The following is a 17,935-nucleotide window of genomic DNA, read 5'->3' as shown; positions in this document are numbered from 1 at the left end:
AAGGAGTCGGCAAAAAGTTCCCTGACGTCTTTTTTTCCGGCAAGATTCTGAAGTGTGCATACGAAGGACACTTTAGGATCCCATAAGGCCACGGGAGAGGATTTATGAATGGCAGTGAAGCGACGCAACTCACACTGGTAAGTACGTTATGTGATAATGACAACATGATGAATGTAGTATGTCTGGATAACATTCATACTACACACATTCATACTATAGAGAACATACTTTTTTAGCAGTCACAAAGTAGTACTCATTCCAAATAAATACATACTCGAGAGTATGAGATTTTAGATGCACTCATTAAGTAGACTTGATCCCTGGGTCAAGGGTCCGTCCAAATAAACTTCCCTCGTCCACTTGATGAAGTTGAACGCAGTTCAAAATGGTGGTGATGAACAGATTGAATTTAGGTTTTTATTCACATTTATAACATTATAACATTCATCAACTCTGTGAAGCTCAAGCATGTTCACTTGAAGTGTGAGAACCAATGAGGTTCATTCTCGTGTTATGCAGCAAGTGAGACGAACCAATGAGGTTTGTTCTCTTATGTCAAGCAGGTTCGTTTGAGCTTCTGTTTATGTTTACCGATCAATGTTTAAATGTGAATAAAAGCCTAAATTCAATCTGTTCATGATATAAAGTCTCTTCAGAAAATTTTGACTTAGGGGGTGTTTACACAACAACGTTTATAACTAAGTAAGAACGTAAAACTTTGTATGTGTTTTGGCCGATCATTTACACAACAACAGTGTTTTTGGTGCCTGAAAACGCAAACTTTTGAGAACAGGTTTTAAAGTGCAAGTTTTTCTCCGTGTAAACAACAAAAACGCGAATTTCTGAAGACGAGGATGTCATGCACATGTGTATTACGTGTTCAGTCTATAGTGTTCCATCGCCATATAATCGCCTAGCTGCAGAATACAGCGTTTTTAGTCGTTTTTTGCGGATCCGTCTGAATGGGGATCGTTTTGGCAATGGTGTCGTCTGTACACGGAAAACTCAAAGGAAAAACTTCTCAGTTTTAAGCATTGTCGTGTAAACATACCCTAAAAGGTTTCGGGTTACTATAGTAACCTTGGTTCCCTGAGAGGAGGGAACAAGACATTGCGTCAGCTGACGCTGCGGAAACTTCTTCTTTCTCCACTTTTGTTGAAATCTTATAGGCTAACGCCAGCTTGGAACAGCTGTCCGATTGTCGCGGTAACAACTGTATTAAACACTAGTAGCCATATACACAGAGTCAACAGTATAGTGGTAACCACTGCGTACAGCTAGAACAGTTCACAATACATGAGTAAGGAACTTAGTTCACCGAAAGCACTTGAGACGCCACAGACAGTACATCCAGCTTGTAAAATCTGGCGAAGCTGTTCTGAGAAGACCAGCCAGCAGCAGAACATAAATCCTGGATAGACATCTAGACCAGGTCCACGAAGAGGTAACAGCCCTCGTTGAATGAGCTCTGATGTTAAGGGGACAATCTTCCCCCTGGCATTCGTAAGCCAATGCAATAGCGTGCACAATCCAGTGAGAAAGTCTGTTTTGAGACAGCACGTCCCTTAGTACATCCACCAAAGCACACAAAAAGCTGGTCCGACTGACAAAAGGTGGCTGAGTGATTCAGTTTCATCCGCAAAGCTCTGACAGGGCAAACAGCGCTCTGAGCGTTAGCATCATGCGAGGATGATGGCTCGGCAGATAAAGCGGGCAGGGAAAAAACCTGTGCTTTGAACGGTGTAGAGAATGACTTAGGCACATAGCCCCGTCTCGGCCGGTGAGTAATGCTGCAGTCACCGGGTCCGAAACAAATACAATCGTCGTCCACCAAGAATGCGTGTAAGTCTCCAATGTGCTTTGCTGAGACGAGAGCAAGGAGCACAGCTGTTTTCAGGGAGAGCTCCTTAACAGCAATCGAAGCTAACGGCTCGAACGGCGGTAGAGAGAGAGCCCTCAAAACTAGAGCTAGATCCCATGGCGGCACCGACGACGGCTGTGAAGGACATAATCTGCGAAATCTGGTCACCAGAGCGTACTTAACGATCGACTGCCCGTCAATCGGGTAACGAAACGAAGCAATAGCGGCCATATACACCTTCAGCGTGGATGGAAAACTCCCGCTATCCAGTCTGTGCTGTAGGAAACACAAAACATCGGGTTGATGTCGATGTCCTGGCACCATTTTGCAAAAACTCCCCATTTTAGAGCATAAAGGCGCCTAGTAGAAGGCATGCGTGTCCAGCACAACACGCATGAAGGTTCCACAGCTCCGGGCTGGGGTGCCATATCGTGCCGTTCGCCTGAGACAACAGGTCCTTCCTGAGGGGGATTTGTAATGGGCAGCCACCATTATCTCTGGGCTGGTTCGGCCAGTTCAGGGCCACAAGGATCACTGACGCTCTCTCCTCCCTGTTTTTGCATAACACCATAGGCAGATTCTTCACCGGAGGGAATGCGTAAAGCCTGGCTTTGGGCCAACGCGATGTCAGAGCATCTCCCGTAAACGGGGAGTGAGATAGCGAGAAGAACGTCTGACGTCTGTGCGTGTTCTCGCTCATGGCAAACAGATCTACGTTCCCCCTCCCGAATCGATCCAAAATCATTTGCACCGATCCACCAAGTGACTGATTAGTACATCCCTTGAGTGAGCTAAAATCAGCCAATCGTCCAGATAATTCAAAATGCGCATTCCGCTCGTTCTAAGGGGAGAAACGCTGCGGCCACGCACTTGGAAAAGGGGCAAGGGGCTTGGGCCAACCCGAACGGAAGCACTGAATACTGGTATGCTGTGCCTTCGAAAGCAAATCTCAGGAAGCGCCTGTGGCGCGTCGCTATTTGAATATGGAAGTACGCGTCTGACCTGAAGAGAATATCCTTGTTGAATTATTCCCTGTAGCTACGGTGAAACGCCCGGGATATCTCTCCATGCGTCTAGGAAATGACAAAGTGGTCGCATTAGTTCTGCGGACAATGTTGCTCTTGGTGATGTGTATAGAGTGGAGCCTTGCCCCAGCAAGGCTAAACACACTGGTGGGGGGACGACTCATGGAGGATAGGCTGGTTGCTGATCGGGCACAAGCGGTGACGTGCACTGCGGGGGAATATTGACACTCTCGCGCTCTCGAGAGGCCATTATAATTATGTACTGGGACTCTGCGCTGCTCTGGGGCAGGGTGAGTGACACCGTATTGAGTGTATGAGGAGGGAAAAGCTCTTTTTGTGAAGGGATATGTGTTTTGATTGTGGAACTCACACAAACAGACACAGCATTTACACAAACATTGCAACTGTCACCTGCAGGAACATAGGGGACATGATGCAGAACACAGTGCGCTCCAGTGAACTATCCCCTCCTCTTGAACGATCCATCAGGACGAAGGCTTGGTAGCCAAGGACGACGCGCTGATGTGGCGCGGGCTTCTCCTCTGTCCCTGACGCCTCTTCCCTGGTCCCGTCCACTGCCTGCGGCGAACATCCGGTTCGGGGCGCGGGGTGGGCTGCCTAGTCAGTCTCTGTACGGAGCGAGACGCCGAGGAAGAGTGAGACATCAACGAAGGCTGGAACGAGCAACGGGGCATCACGTAGCTCATTGCTTTCGCGCACTTCTGCGCCTCAGAGAAACACTCCGTGACTGATTCCACGGCGTCACCAAAGAGGCCGGAGGGAGTGATCAGAGCGTTAAGCAGCGTCTTGCGGTCCGCGTCCTTCAGGTCAGCCAGGGTTAACCACAGGTGCCTGTTAAGGACGACCATGAAGCCCATGGAACGGCCAATGGCCTGGGCGGATCGCTTAGTTGCCATAAGAGCAAGGTCCGTCGCCGCATGCAGGTCCTTAATGACGTCAGCGTCCACGAAGCAGTCATCCAAGTACTGCAGAAGTTTTGCCTGAAACACCTGCACTATAGCCATGGAGTGAAGAACAGATGCTGCTTCGCCTGCAGATGCGTAGGCCTTGTCTGTCTGGTGGGCCGTGAATTTGCACGAATTGGACGGCAGGCTAAGGTCCATGCTCAGAGAAGGCGAGGACGGGCACAGGTGCGCGGTGACGTCTCCTTGACGGGGGACATGTGCATGTAGCCATGGGAGAAAATGGCCTATGTGGCAGCGTGGACTCGCACCGATTGGGGTGCAGACCACAACTTCACCACGTGCTCGTGGACGTCTGGGAAGAATGACGAGTCCTCCTCCTCGAAGCAGCCTGGTTTCTGTGGCCCAACTGGAGATACCAGGAATCCAGCTTTCTCTTAGTAGGCTTGTCCGGAGCATTCCATGTCAAGTCCAGCTCCTTGACAGCCTTGCCGAGGAGCTAGAGGGTCTAGAGGGCCTTCTTTGTCGGGGTGGTCCAGTTCTGACGCTGCACGGTGCTTCTCTGATGCCGAAAGTTACATGGAGTCATCATCCCCACCAGCTCTGAAGGAAACGAAGTCTGCGACGGCGAGGGAGGGAAAGCTCGCTTCCATGAAAAGGACAGATGAGCGTGGTGACTGTAGAGGACGACGGCTCCAGGCCGTCCAGGCGGGGGAGGGCCTCATTGGCCTCGTCCCCATTATAGCGCGAGCCAAATCTCTCCTGGCTCTAAGAGTGCGCACCGGCAGGTCACTACAGAGAGCACACGTGGAGTCCGTGAAGGCCACCTCGGCGTGGGCGAGGCCCAGGCAGGCAGCGCAGAACTTGTGGTTGTCGGGCGGGGCGATGGGGCCCGCACAAATCTGGTAAAATAAAGCCATCGGATGTGTTGAAAAAAAGGGGGTTGCTAGTCCTCAGGTGCAGCTTCCACGATGGAAGCGTGAAGAAAGAGATTCTGGCGCAATTGTCGCGCCCATGCATTTTATACTGCACGTGAGCCTGTCAGTATTTGCATACTTCATGAAAATTGACCTGCTGTTCCAAGCTGGTGTTATCCTATAAGATTTCAACAAAAGTGGAGATGGGAGGAGTTACCGCAGCGTCAGCTGACACAAAGTAGAAGGGAACGCTCAATTCATATGGATTAGTTTTGTGATCTCTATGAACTTTTTGAAGCGTCAAAGTGTCAGTTGCAGCTGTCAATGAAGGGACAGAAAGCTCTCAGATTTCATCAAAGAGATCTACATGTGTTCCGAAGATGAACGAAAGTCTTATAGGTTTGGAACAACATGAGGGTGAGTAATTAATGTCAGAAATGTCATTTTTGGGTGAACTATCCCTTTAATACAATGGATAATGCCGAAAGAGCATTCTGTACTGAAATGTCAATGTGTCATGCAAAGAAAAGGGATTCATTCAAACTACATAGCCAGACCTACAGTAGTCTCAAATTTAGCCAGCAGCCATGTCACCCTGTAGCCCAAGACTGGTTGCCCACTGAAGCTAAGCAGGGCTGAGCCTGGTCAGTACCTGGATGGGAGACCTCCTGAGAAAACCAGGTTGCTGCTGGAAGAGGTGTTAGTGAGGCCAGCAGGGGGTGCTCATCCTGTGGTCTGTGTGGGTCCTAATGCCCCAGTGTAGTGATGGGGACACTATACTTTCAAAGAGCACCGTCCTTCGGATGAGACGTAAAACCGAGGTCCTGACTCTCTGTGGTCATTAAAAATCCCAGGATGTCCTTCGAAAAAGAGTAGGGGTGTAATCCCGGCATCCTGGCCAAATTTGCCCAGTGGCCTCTGTCCATCATGGCCTCCTAATCATCCCCATATACTGATTGGCTTCATCACTGTCTCCTCTCCACCAGTAAGCTGGTGTGTGGTGAGCGTTCTGGCGCAATATGGCTGCCGTCGCATCATCCAAGTGGATGCTGCACATTGGTGGTGGTTGAGGAGATTCCCCCTTCTATGTAAAGCGCTTTGAGTGCAGAGAAAAGCGCTATATAGATGTAATGAATTATTAATTATTATTATTATTATATAGGCCTACCTTATAATCAAACTATAAAATAATAATTTTAATTTCCTTATCTGTTGACATGATGCCGGTGAATTGCGAAGAGCTAGTGCAAACATATCTGATGTTGTTTCACCGCTGTCATTTTTGTTGTGTGTTTATTTTTTGTTATTGAGAGGAAAGCAACAATTAATTTAAACGTAGCTCTCAGCAGCATGAACGGCGTCGGGATGTTCGTAAAAAAGTAAATCGCTGCAAAAGTATTTCCAACTTCTTTTTACTTCTAAGTGAAAAACGAAAAAGAACTTCACCGTAAGTACATCGGGTCTTGAATCACTCACGTTCAGTTCAATCTCTTGCACTGTGTGCTGTGCACGAATGCGAATGCACAGTAAGTTGCTGGCTGCAGTTCACTTAACGGCCACCAGTATTGATTCAAAGGGTTTCTGAATTCTATAGCTCCTTTAAAGGGTTTTTTTTTATTATTATAATTTTTTTATAAATAATGCAAATCAGGGTTCTGTTTCAAACATGTCAAAGTTCAAAGTTATAATTTTTTTGCATAAAATAAACCTGTCACATATTTCATATAATTTATTTCAACCTCCAGTTGGACGATAATTTTTTTTGGCCCTATTTTGGCCCTGTCTGTTTAAAATAAAATGCCTTAAGGGAGCAGTATAAGGCTAGAGTCTCAATGTTGAGATTCACAATTGTCTGCCAAAGTTAAACCAACACAACTTTTCATGTTTTTTCCAAAACAGTACAGTTTAATGGTTCAGTAAAGTCATAAACTATGCCTTTTCTTCTTTAAACCGCAGCATGTTTATCCACCAAGTCACACAACTCATTAAGATTAGTTCATGTTTTTACATCCTCTGACCTTTAAATGGCAATCTCACACCATTTAATGTGCAAACTGGTGAATGCCACTAACAATGCACTACAATGAAACTACAATAAAGCAATAAAGTGACATTTCAAAGATAAAATAAATAATTTTTTTATCTTTTAAATATAGCTCCAAAAGATTAGGTGAAGCGAAAGGAATATCTATATATATCGATATCTATCTATCTACTATATCTATCTATCTATTTACTATATCTATCTATCTATCTATCTATCTATCTATCTATATATATATATATATATATATATATATATATATATATATGGCTTTTATTTCATTTCAGATAAACACTTTTCATCTGAACATCAGTATTTATTTCATCTGAACAATTTTGAATTTTAAAATGTTTGTCGTTGGATAATAGTGATCTATGAATTTATTTTAAGTTGGATATTAAATGTTTTTTTGTCCATTTATTAATAGGGGATTTGTGCACATATTAAATAATTTAGATTTGTACAATGATAATTACTTTTTTATATTCTGGAGTAAAAACGTAAAAGTTAACACCTTATCGTAACATGCACCCCTCAGAATTGAGGTAAAAGGCTGGTGTTTTTAATTTAATTATTTAATTGAATCATTATAGCTATTTATGGAGCTGTTTTTTAATTGTTCAATCAATTAGAGAAACATTTCAAGCATCTTCAAAATATCAATCATATCATTGCAACCATGACATCCTTCAAATAAGAAAAGATCATATAAAGTGTTCAAATGGATCTCTATGACTGGGATTCTGACCATTTTCATTTGTCTGTCATTATATTTATAAATGTATTGTATTGTATTTTCTATGTAAAATTTACAGACAAATAGATTCATATTTTACATAAATTACACCATTTAAATAAACCAAAAATAATAGCCTACAAATTCTGCAACTGGGATAAGTTTACCCCTAAATGAGCTATTTATTTATGTTAATAATATACTAATGATGCATCATCATCATCCTGTTCCAATTTTTGATGTATGTATGATGATGTATAGACAAGAAATCATGTCAAGAAATAAATTATGTACTTGCATTGAGGTTTATTTTGAAAATACAGGCCAGTATTATTAAGGAAAGGGATCTTATTATATGTCACTGTGGCGTGAGAGTTTCTGATTATTAATTACTATTTTCAGGGTTGTAAAAATAATATTTAGTCCACCCATTATCCAGAGTGTTAGGAATGTATTCTCATTCCCAAGCCAAATGTCCCAACGTCCGGCTATGAGGGTCATGTTTGCCCTGGCATGATCCTCACCCTCTCACTCAGTTTCTCTCTCATTCTCTTCCTCATGTTCTCCTCAGTGATCTTTAATCTAGACATCTATTTTGTGTCAAGGCCTGTTCTCTCCATTCCCAGTGAGCTGCTGCATTATATCTCTGCTGCTCAGGAGCCCATTCCACAGTGAAAGCTGTAAAAGACTGTCGACAATGAAGATGACGTTGTGCAGCTCAGAAGAACAGTGTTTGGAGAGAAGCTTACCCAATCAAAGGCAAAAAAACGTCTCATATATCCACATAAACATCGTCCAAATGACAGAGAACACACATGCACTTCCTATTAACCTAATCGCAGCGCTGAAACACATACTGCAGACAAAGCAAGCCCGGTGATTTCAGTATATTTATTGGATTTGGCTGGTATGTCATCACACATTTCGAACACGTTCTGCCAAGATGTGTTACTGTAGTTCATTAAACTCATGTTTCATGTTTCCATCCAGGAGTGTCTCTATTACTCATTTCCGAATCAAGATCAATGAATCTGCTGTTGACAGTGTCCCAGTTTTGGTGTATAAAGTTTCAGAGTTAACAAGGTATTGTGGTTTGGATTTGTTGCTGTTGTTTGGTATTTAATGTTACAATACTTTCTATTTATTATGCACTAAATGTACCATTTCAAATGAACATTCTGTTTCACCCACTCGTTCAGACTCCCAACTCGAACAGAATGGACGCTTGGACAGGACCACTTGGTGTCAATTTTTAACGCACAGGGTACCTTTAGCGTTATTTTTTGACGTGCAGGGTACTCCATTGCTTTCAGTAGAAATTATTTTTATAAACATTTATACATTCATAAATATTTTGGAGCACCTAACCCCACCCCTACCCTAAACCTAACCATTTCTCAACAATATAAAACACGTAACATGCAAATAAGAGTACAGTCACAGGTATAAAACTGACCAAAAAACAGTATAAATGTATTGCAAACAACTCGGATTGCATTCCAAGTCTTCTAAAGCCACACAATATCTTTATGTGAAGAACAGAGTGGAACTTAAGGAACTCACGCTGTGTTCCATTTACTTTGGAAGAAGGATGTCCGAGCTGGGAATGACGTCACACCCGAGTTGACCGTGTTCCAGTTCATAGGTCAGAATTCTAAGATGTACACATCCAAGCAAACCTTTTTTGTGCTTTCCCAATTGGAATTCAAAGCGGCAGTTTGCAAGGATTATGCCTAAATATGATGTCCACAAATATAGTTGGGATAGTACTATTTATTGAGGTTAATGAGACACAGACAAAACAGAAGTGCTAATAAACAATATACTGTTTCACTACGGTTGATGCGCTGAGCAGCCATATTGGATTCCCATTCACAACTCCTACTTGTGGGGGCATTCCTACTGGGAACTAGGAATTTCCTACTTCCAAAGACAAATGGAACACACTATGAATCGCTGAAAATGATCCCGCTCTGTGAACGAATATACAATGCAGTCATATCTCATTCAAAAGATATACCCGAACTTTAGCATGGCACATAGCCAATGCCATTTCATGATCAAATCTGAGGTGTGCACAGGATCTGAAGGTGCATTCATGCCATGTTGGAATTACCGTAATTTCGAGATTCTGACTTGTAAAAAGCATTTATGTCCATGTAGAATGTCCACGTAGAATGTCCACCGCTGCAAAGTCATTTTGCTGTTCATAGTGTTGCCATCGAACTGCATTATTGTGAGTTTGAAGAATCGAACAGCTCTGAGTAGAATGTTGACATTTCGTAATTACGACATGGCATGAACGGCATGATCTTTACGGTGATTGCTTTTGGCTCTATTCCTAAAAAATTGTGACTGTAGTTGTATCTGCCAGTTATATCATGTGTTTTGTATTATAGAATATACAAATGGGTTATACCCCAATATATAATTTCATCATGACGTTAAAATTCCCATGCCCATCATGTCTGTGTAGTGTGTATTGAAAAGGTTTCAAAGTGTTTCTCATTGAAAACAATGCGACCTGCATGTCGTAAATGTATGCTAAAGCTGCACCCTGTGACACCAAGAAGTCCTGATCAAGTGTCCATATGTGATGTGAGTGGGAAAGAGATCATAAAAGCATGCCAATTGCACGCTCCCTCAAAACTTGCGACATCTGTGGCATTGTGCTGTGTGATAAAACTGCACATTTTAGAGTGGCTTTTTATTGTGGCCAGCCTAAGGCACACCTGTGCAATAATCATGCTGTCTAATCAGCATCTTGATATGCCACACCTGTGAGGTGGATGGATTATCTCGGCAAAGGAGAAGTGCTCACTAACACAGATTCTGACAGATTTGTGAACAATATTTGAGAGAAATAGGCCTTTTGTGTATATAGAAGAAGTCTTAGATCTTTGAGTTCAGCTCATGAAAAATGGGGGCAAAAACAAAAGTGTTGCATTTATCATTTTGTTCAGTGTAATTCAATCATTAAACTGTAGATGGTGTAGGCTGATAGATCCTTTACATTAAATCTGCCAGCAATCACATTATTTTCTACACGACACAAGCTGATTGGCCACTGCTGATTCTCCTGCCAATAAGATTGCTTGATCAACATTTAAAATATGCTTTTCATGACTAGAGGAAACAGAGACAGGGACTGTGGTGTTCCCTTTTTCCTAAAAAGGTAGGGAAACTCGATCCAACTGTCCATGGGCAGTGCTAGAGGACAAATGCAGAAGTACAATCTAAAGTTTGAACAAAAGCCATGGAGCTGTCAAAAGACGTCATCTGGTGGACTTTAGCTGAAAATGAAATCAGGAGATCTGAGGGTAGGTAACATGTGGTAAGAGTAGGCCTACACATTATTTACATATACTACCAACATCGTAACAAAGCTGGTTGAAATTAGGCAAACATGACCTTTAAGGTTTGGAGACATACGTAAATGACAGAATTTTATTTTGGGCCAAGTATTCCTGTCATATATTGCTCCTGCAAAGCTATCATATTTATTCATTAATTTAGGATGAGCCTAAAATGATATAGGCTAATTAAAACTCCTTTATTGAGTAAATGTAAATGGTCCTGTATTTTCTTGTAAAATAACAGGATAATGTGTGCCTATCTAGAACATTTTTGTCTTTCATCAGAAATAAACCATAAAGCATACGCCATAACGTAAATATATTTCAACTCTTAAAGGGGGTCGTCAGTCGTCACCATAAAAAAAAAGAGAAAAAGAGAGCGAATAAATGACGCAAACCATCCTGTCCGTTTCTGTTTTCATTGCACATAGGGCCTATTTTAGAAAAGATAAAAGGTTTGCAGGCTTTACATAATCACAGCAGGAGTTGAAATATTGCTATTATTGTGATTTTTATAACTTTAGTCTCAGGCAATGCTTTAAAATACATCAGCTAATGAGCTAATCATTTATTGAGTACAATGAACAGGACATTGACTTGCTGACATATTTTTTTAGTCCTGTTTTTAGTCTCTGAACTCTCTCAAAATGTAAGATATTCTTAAATGCAGTTATTTTGAGTCATTTCAGTCTTATTTGATTAGAATTCTATTTGATTAGACCTTCAGGCATTGAGGCAAAATATTTACTGTGGAGTTTCCGTGTGGATATAGTACAGTAGTTTTAAATCATGATAAAGTACAGTAGAAAAATCATGTAAGCATAAGCAACAAATAATATTTTTATTGCCAAGTAGGCTATATAACATTTGGTATAAAATATGAACTTCTTCTTAAACATGGGGAAATGCCCTGTCTTGAGCACAAAATTAAAGTACCACTTTTAAGTATAAAAGATATAAAACATTACATAGAAACATCAATTCACTTTTATCAAAAGAAACATTTACACATCATATACAAACATCTAGATTAGAATTTTGAAGCTCTGTTTCTATCCCTCAAGTTCTCAAGCAGATGAAATAAATGACTGATTTTGAAGTATGGGAGAATAAAACTGAGCTAATTAAAGTTAGTCAGTGGTGAAGTTAGTTCAAACTGAGTCATAGTCTACAACTGATTGTAATTAGTCCTTCGTGTAATCTGCTTTTTAAATTAGCCCTGTTATAATGTGATATATATTTACTGTATATTCTGCAGCCATAGTCAGAACTAGACTCTAATTCTACATCTTAATATCACCTTAAAGACAACATGAAACGGAATTAGCAATACATTTCTTCAGTAAATGTCTATATTGTGGAATACATAAATGAATGTCCTTCAGGGTTCGATCATGAAAAGTAGATACAGTCTACAGTCTTGCAGCAGAAAAAAAAGTGGTTACAGAGGTAAAGAAAGTAAAAAGACATTTTAATGAAAACAACCAGTTTTTCTTGAGAGTAACATGCATGATGAATCTTGGACAATAAGACCAGGGACATTTATTCAGAAAGCAAACAGTCCATTTTGATTTCATGTTGTGTTTAAGGGGAGTGCAGTGTAAATGCCTTTGGTCTGGATCCAGATGTTCTAAGCTGAGAAGCTGGAGGTCTTAGGGTAGCAGGTTGTAGAGGGGAGCGAAGGGAGGAGGGTTGGGCTGTACATGGGATGTATCTGATGATCCTCCTGGAGATACACTAGATCCTGCTGCTGCAGAGGCTGCTGGAGAAACATAAAGTGATGTCCTCTGGAAGAAATATGGAGAAAATACATTACTTCAAGGTGAAACGAATCATCTTTTCAGCTTCTAAATTTCAGTATACAGCTCCAAAAGATTTGATGAAGCAACAGTTTGTATCAGCTATCTATTTCAGTGAGCCCAGAATAGAAACATTGGATTATATGGTTCATTATCTAATTTAAATTTCAGTATCAGTACTGAATAAAAAATGATATTGACAATTAGTCCAGATTCTGGAATTGTCTTGGATTTCAGGACAAACTGAGATGTTGTCTAGGTGGGCTGCTCATTCTCATTTATCACGTTCATCTATGCTGATTTCCTCAGTGACCATTTTCTGTTTTAACTTAGTAAGTCATATTATACTATTTTCTTAGCTTATTTGTTGTGTTCATGATGAACATACCCAATATCTTATGCTTAGCAATGTGTGTTTAAGTTGGCCAGAGGAACTTTTTGCGGTGATGCTTCCAAGAACAACTCCAGATCACTCAACAGGGGTGAGGGTGCTGGGAGATCCATGATCTGGGATTGGTTGGACTTCTGGCTGGCGTTCTCGGCAGGGAAGGGGTGTGATCAGGACAAGCCCAAGGATCAGTGTACTTAGGCACAGTTTTATAAGGGAATGCTGTGGGATTTTGGACTGGGATCATTCTGTGAGTATGCATCGCATCACCAGGGGATTTGATAGGGAGTCTCACACTAATTTTACAGTACACAAAAAGTCTGCAGATTGAACTCCGCAACTGAATCATACCATAAAAGACCATGAGCGGAATCTGTGTGTGTGTGTGTGTGTGGGTGTGTGTGTATGTGTGTGTGTGTGTGTGTGTGTGAGCGTGATGAACTGACCGGGTAGAGCTGGTGTCCTGTGTGTGTGTTAGGGTCCATTAGCAGGGGTGCAGTGGGGGATGAACAGTTGGCCCCATCAGAGGAGAATAGAGATGAACCTCTCCACTGGGACACATCAAGACCGACCACCCCACTCCTCTGGCGAGAAAAAAAAAAAAGTGTAAGCATCATCTCTGCTTGCCGTATGCAATTTTAATAGACTATTTATCCAAACAGTTTCTTAATTGCCCCAGAAAGTATAGTTTACTTCTGCATTCCAATCCCAGAATTATGGAAAGCGCCCATTGTTTATTTGTATATTTCTGTTGAGCAGGGAGATTATGAGTGAGCCAATGGATTCATGTTTTGATTTAAATGCATCAACACAATCTGTTTTGATCCTGCACTGCAAACAATTATTTTCCTACTCAGTATTTTTGTCTTGGTTTCCTTTAAAACTATCTTAACATTCTTGAGAAGCAAAATTACTTAAGATATTAAGTCTTGTTTTCTGAAAAACTGAAGGAAAAAGGAGATTAAAGGAGAACTCCGGTCAATTTTAACATTGAGCTCATTTTTTTGTAAATTTGGAGTGCTGTCAGTACAGAGAACAACGACAAAAATCGGTGTTGCCTACACCTTGTTATCCTCTTTTTAAAATTTGCACCCTGTTGACTTCAATGGGGCAAGTTTTAAACCTGCTTTTAGCCTCTTAACATCCTTGATGTGTCATTACAAGTGCCCAGCCAATGTGAGTGATTTTGTTTTCGGTCGAAGTCCACAGTAGTCGATTGTCGCTAACTAACTGCGCGAACTCGACAATCGACTACTGTGGACTTCGACCGAAAACAGGATGTAAATACAGGTATGTGCGCTGGCTGAATTAACATCATTTTTATTCATATCTTTCACATCTACTGCAGTCAGATTCACCCGCGTTCACTCTAAAGGAATCACTCACATGACCTGTGCACTTGTAATGACACATCAAGGATGTTAAGAGGCTAAAAGCAGGTTTAAAACTTGCCCCACTGAAGTCAACAGGGTGCAAATTTTAAAAAGAGGATAACAAGGTGTAGGCAACACCGATTTTTGTCATTGTTCTCTGTACTGACAGCACTCCAAATTTACAAAGAAATGAGCTGAATGTTAAAATTGACCGGAGTTCTCCTTTAAGCAAGTTTAGGTTTAAGACAAAAAAAAGTGGGGTCATAAAAATAAACTTAATTTTAAGGGAAAATAAGTTTATTTTGCTCACCTCATTGGCAGATATTTGTTTCTTGCTTTAAGCATAAAGTCAAGTTTGATACAAAACAACACTTACTGTGTAAATACTGAGGAAGAAAATATTTTTTTGCAGTCATCGTGATTGAAGTGATTATGCAGGTCTTAAGTTTAGAAACTTCTTAAAAGGGTATTTAAAAGTAATACAGTTATTAAAAGTATTAAATTGAAAACAGAACAGACATCAGCATAAAAATAGCCCATTATATGCAGTCTTTTAAGCTTTCATAAATCCTCATTGTGACTTTTTATGCATGTAAGCCATATATAGTCATGGCCAGAATTATTGACACCCTTGGTTAATATGATCAAAGATGGCTGTAAAAATAAATCTGCATTGTTTATCCTTTTGATCTTTCATTCAATTTATTTATTTATTTATTGCAAAAAAATACTTTTCATTGAAGTAAAATAATTGAAAGTGGGGAGAAAATCACACTATGAAATGTTTTTCTCCAAAACACGTTGGCCACAATTATTGGCACCCCTATAATTTTCTATGAGTAAAATATCTCTGAAGTTTATTCCCATTCATATTTACATTTTTAACACACCAGGGTAACCAGGAACATGAAATTGTCTAGCCGTGACTTTCACAGGAGTATAAATATGAGAAAACACAAAGGCCAAATTCCCTTAATCATCCATCACAATAAGTAAAACCAAAGAATATAATTCTGATGTGCATTTCCATTCCATTCCATTTCCACCATCGGGGCAATAATTAAGAAGTTCCAATCAACTAAAGATGTTACAAATCTGCCTGGAAGAGGACTGTGTCTATATCGTCCTAATGCACGGTGAAGAGTAAAGTTTGAGTGGCCAAAGACTCCAGCATCACAGCTGGAGAACTGCAGAGATTAGTTGAGTCTTGGGGTCAGAAAGCCTAAAAAAATTCAAATAGCCCCTACATCAGCACCATTTTTTTTGGGAGGGTTTCAAGAAAAATCCTCCTCACTCATCTAAGAACAAACTCCAGCATATTCAGTTGTCAGACATATAAAAACAGCTTCTTGGCAGCAAACACACTAGATGGGTTTGGTGCAAACAGGGATAAAAATAATTAATAAAGTACCCCATGCCCACGGTTAAATATACTGCTGGATCTTTAATTTTGTGGGCCTATTTTTCTATATTGCTGGAGATCCTGGACTTCTTGTTCTGATACATGGCATCATGGATTCTACCGTGCCAGCAGCCATATCACCCTGTAGCTCAAGACTGGTTGCCCACTGAAGCTAAGTGGTCCCTGGTCAGTACCTGGATGGGAGACCTCCTTGGAAAACCAGGTTGCTGCTGAAAAAGGTGTTAGTGAGGCCAGCAGGGGGCGCTCACCCTGTGGTCTGTGTGGGTCCTAACGCCCCAGTATAGGGATGGGGACACTATACTGTCAAAAAGCACCGTCCGAGACGTTAAACCAAGGTCCTGTCTCTCTCTCTTCATTAAAAATCCCAGGATATCCTTGGGAAAAAAATAGGAGTTTAACCCCCGGCATCCTGGCCAAATTTGCCCACAGGCCTCTATCCATCAAAATTCTAATCATCCCCATATAAACACTGATTGGCTCCATCATTCTGTCTCTTCTCCACCAATAAGCTGGTGTGTGGTGGGCGTTCTCAAGTCAAGTCACCATCATTTATATAGCGCTTTTAACAATATAGATTCGTTCAAAGCAGCTTTACAGTGATTATAGGAAATTAAAGTAACAGAGATTGTTTTGGCTTTACAGCAGCTCTAGAATAATGTTATTGTTCAGCTAAAGTTAGTTTTGATTGATTCACTTCCGTTGCAAAGATCATTAGTTATTAACTTAGGGGCTGCTAACACGACACCGTTCTAACAGAAAACCCCTAACGCGCTCCGGTCCGCTCATCCGCACAACAACAGTGCCTGGTGGCTCAAGAACGCAAACCCTGAAATAGGTATGAAGGTACAAGCGTTGAAAAATTTTGAAAAACTTTATCATCTCTGCGTAAACTTAAAGGGATAGTTCACTTTGAAATTAAATTTTGGTATGTTTTAGCTTACCTGAAGGGCATCCAAGATGTAGGTGTATTTTTTTCCGCAGTAGTTTCAATTTTGATATTTTTAGGTCAAACCGTTCTTGTCTGACAGTCATATCATGCAGGTCTATGGTCACTGTCTCAAAGAGCATGCACAGAGTCCAAATTAAAACAATTCCCCATCGTCCAAATTAAACAATTCCCCATCGTAAGTACACATTGATGGCCTAAGACACGAAACGAGCGGTTTGTGTGAGAAAACGAACAGTATTTATATCGTTTTTACCTCTTATAACACCACCACGTCCAAGTGATCTGAGGGCGCGAGCACATCCTGGTGTGTGTCGTGTGCGCAGACTGGTGCATAGATATACACTAGATGTCGCCTTGGCTACGGCAGTTCATTGGAACGAATGTCTTTAATGCGACATCTAGTGTATAAATATATATATGCACCAGTCTGCGTACACGTCACACAGCAGGAAGCGCCCGCGCCCTCAGATCACTTGGACGTGGGTGTGTTATAAGAGGTAAAAACGATATAAAAACTGTTCGTTTTCTCACACAAACCGCTCGTTTCGTGTCTTAGGACATCAATGTGTACTTACGATGGGGAATTGTTTAATTTGGACGATGGGGAATTGTTTTAATTTGGACTCTGTGCATGCTCTTTGAGACAGTGACCATAGACCTGCATGATATGACTGTCAGACAAGAACGGTTTGACCTAAAAATATCAAAATTGAAACTACTGTGGAAAAAAAGACACCTACATCTTGGATGCCCTTCAGGTAAGCTAAAACATACCAAAATTTAATTTCAAAGTGAACTATCCCTTTAAGAAAAGCGAATCTGTGAAAACGCTGACGGCGTGCACATGCGTATTACGTGTTTAGTCTATTGTTATGCACGTTTGAATATACTGTATATGTGCGCAGGCGTTTATTCTTTCTTTACAAATTGACCTCAACAAATTACTTTTCTGGCCTTAAATATTAATAATACAGATTTTTTTTGCTTTGCCGCTTCCGCATATCCATGTGAACTGGAATCATGTTGACAATGTTTTATCTGTAGAGAGGTAAAGGGAAGGGAGGGAGGCCTTCACAGGGCAGTTGACTAGTTGACACTTCAGGACTTCGTTGTCATCGTGTCCAGGCGCAGGTCCTTCATC

At 41.1% G+C, this 17,935-nt stretch overlaps 1 protein-coding gene across 2 annotated transcripts in view; it reads right to left on the bottom strand.

Annotated features, from left to right (window-relative positions):
* Positions 1-11,677: 11,677 nt before the first annotated feature.
* Positions 11,678-17,935, bottom strand: part of LOC307160254 (transmembrane protein 255B) — a 43,823-nt gene continuing 37,565 nt past the window's right edge. For both annotated transcript variants that reach the window (XM_079874199.1, XM_079874200.1), the window contains exons 8-9: positions 13,496-13,633; positions 11,678-12,649 (exon numbers count right to left, since the gene is read on the bottom strand). In XM_079874199.1, coding sequence (XP_079730325.1) covers positions 12,515-12,649; positions 13,496-13,633 — 273 coding nt within the window. In that variant the 3' untranslated portion in view covers positions 11,678-12,514. The remainder of the gene's footprint in view (positions 12,650-13,495; positions 13,634-17,935) is intronic.

The sequence above is a fragment of the Squalius cephalus genome (genome assembly GCF_949319135.1).
Source record: "Squalius cephalus genome assembly, chromosome: 6".
NCBI classification, from domain to species: Eukaryota; Metazoa; Chordata; class Actinopteri; order Cypriniformes; family Leuciscidae; genus Squalius; species Squalius cephalus.
Note: the sequence above shows the minus strand (reverse complement) of the source record. Positions and strands in the feature narration are given on the sequence as shown.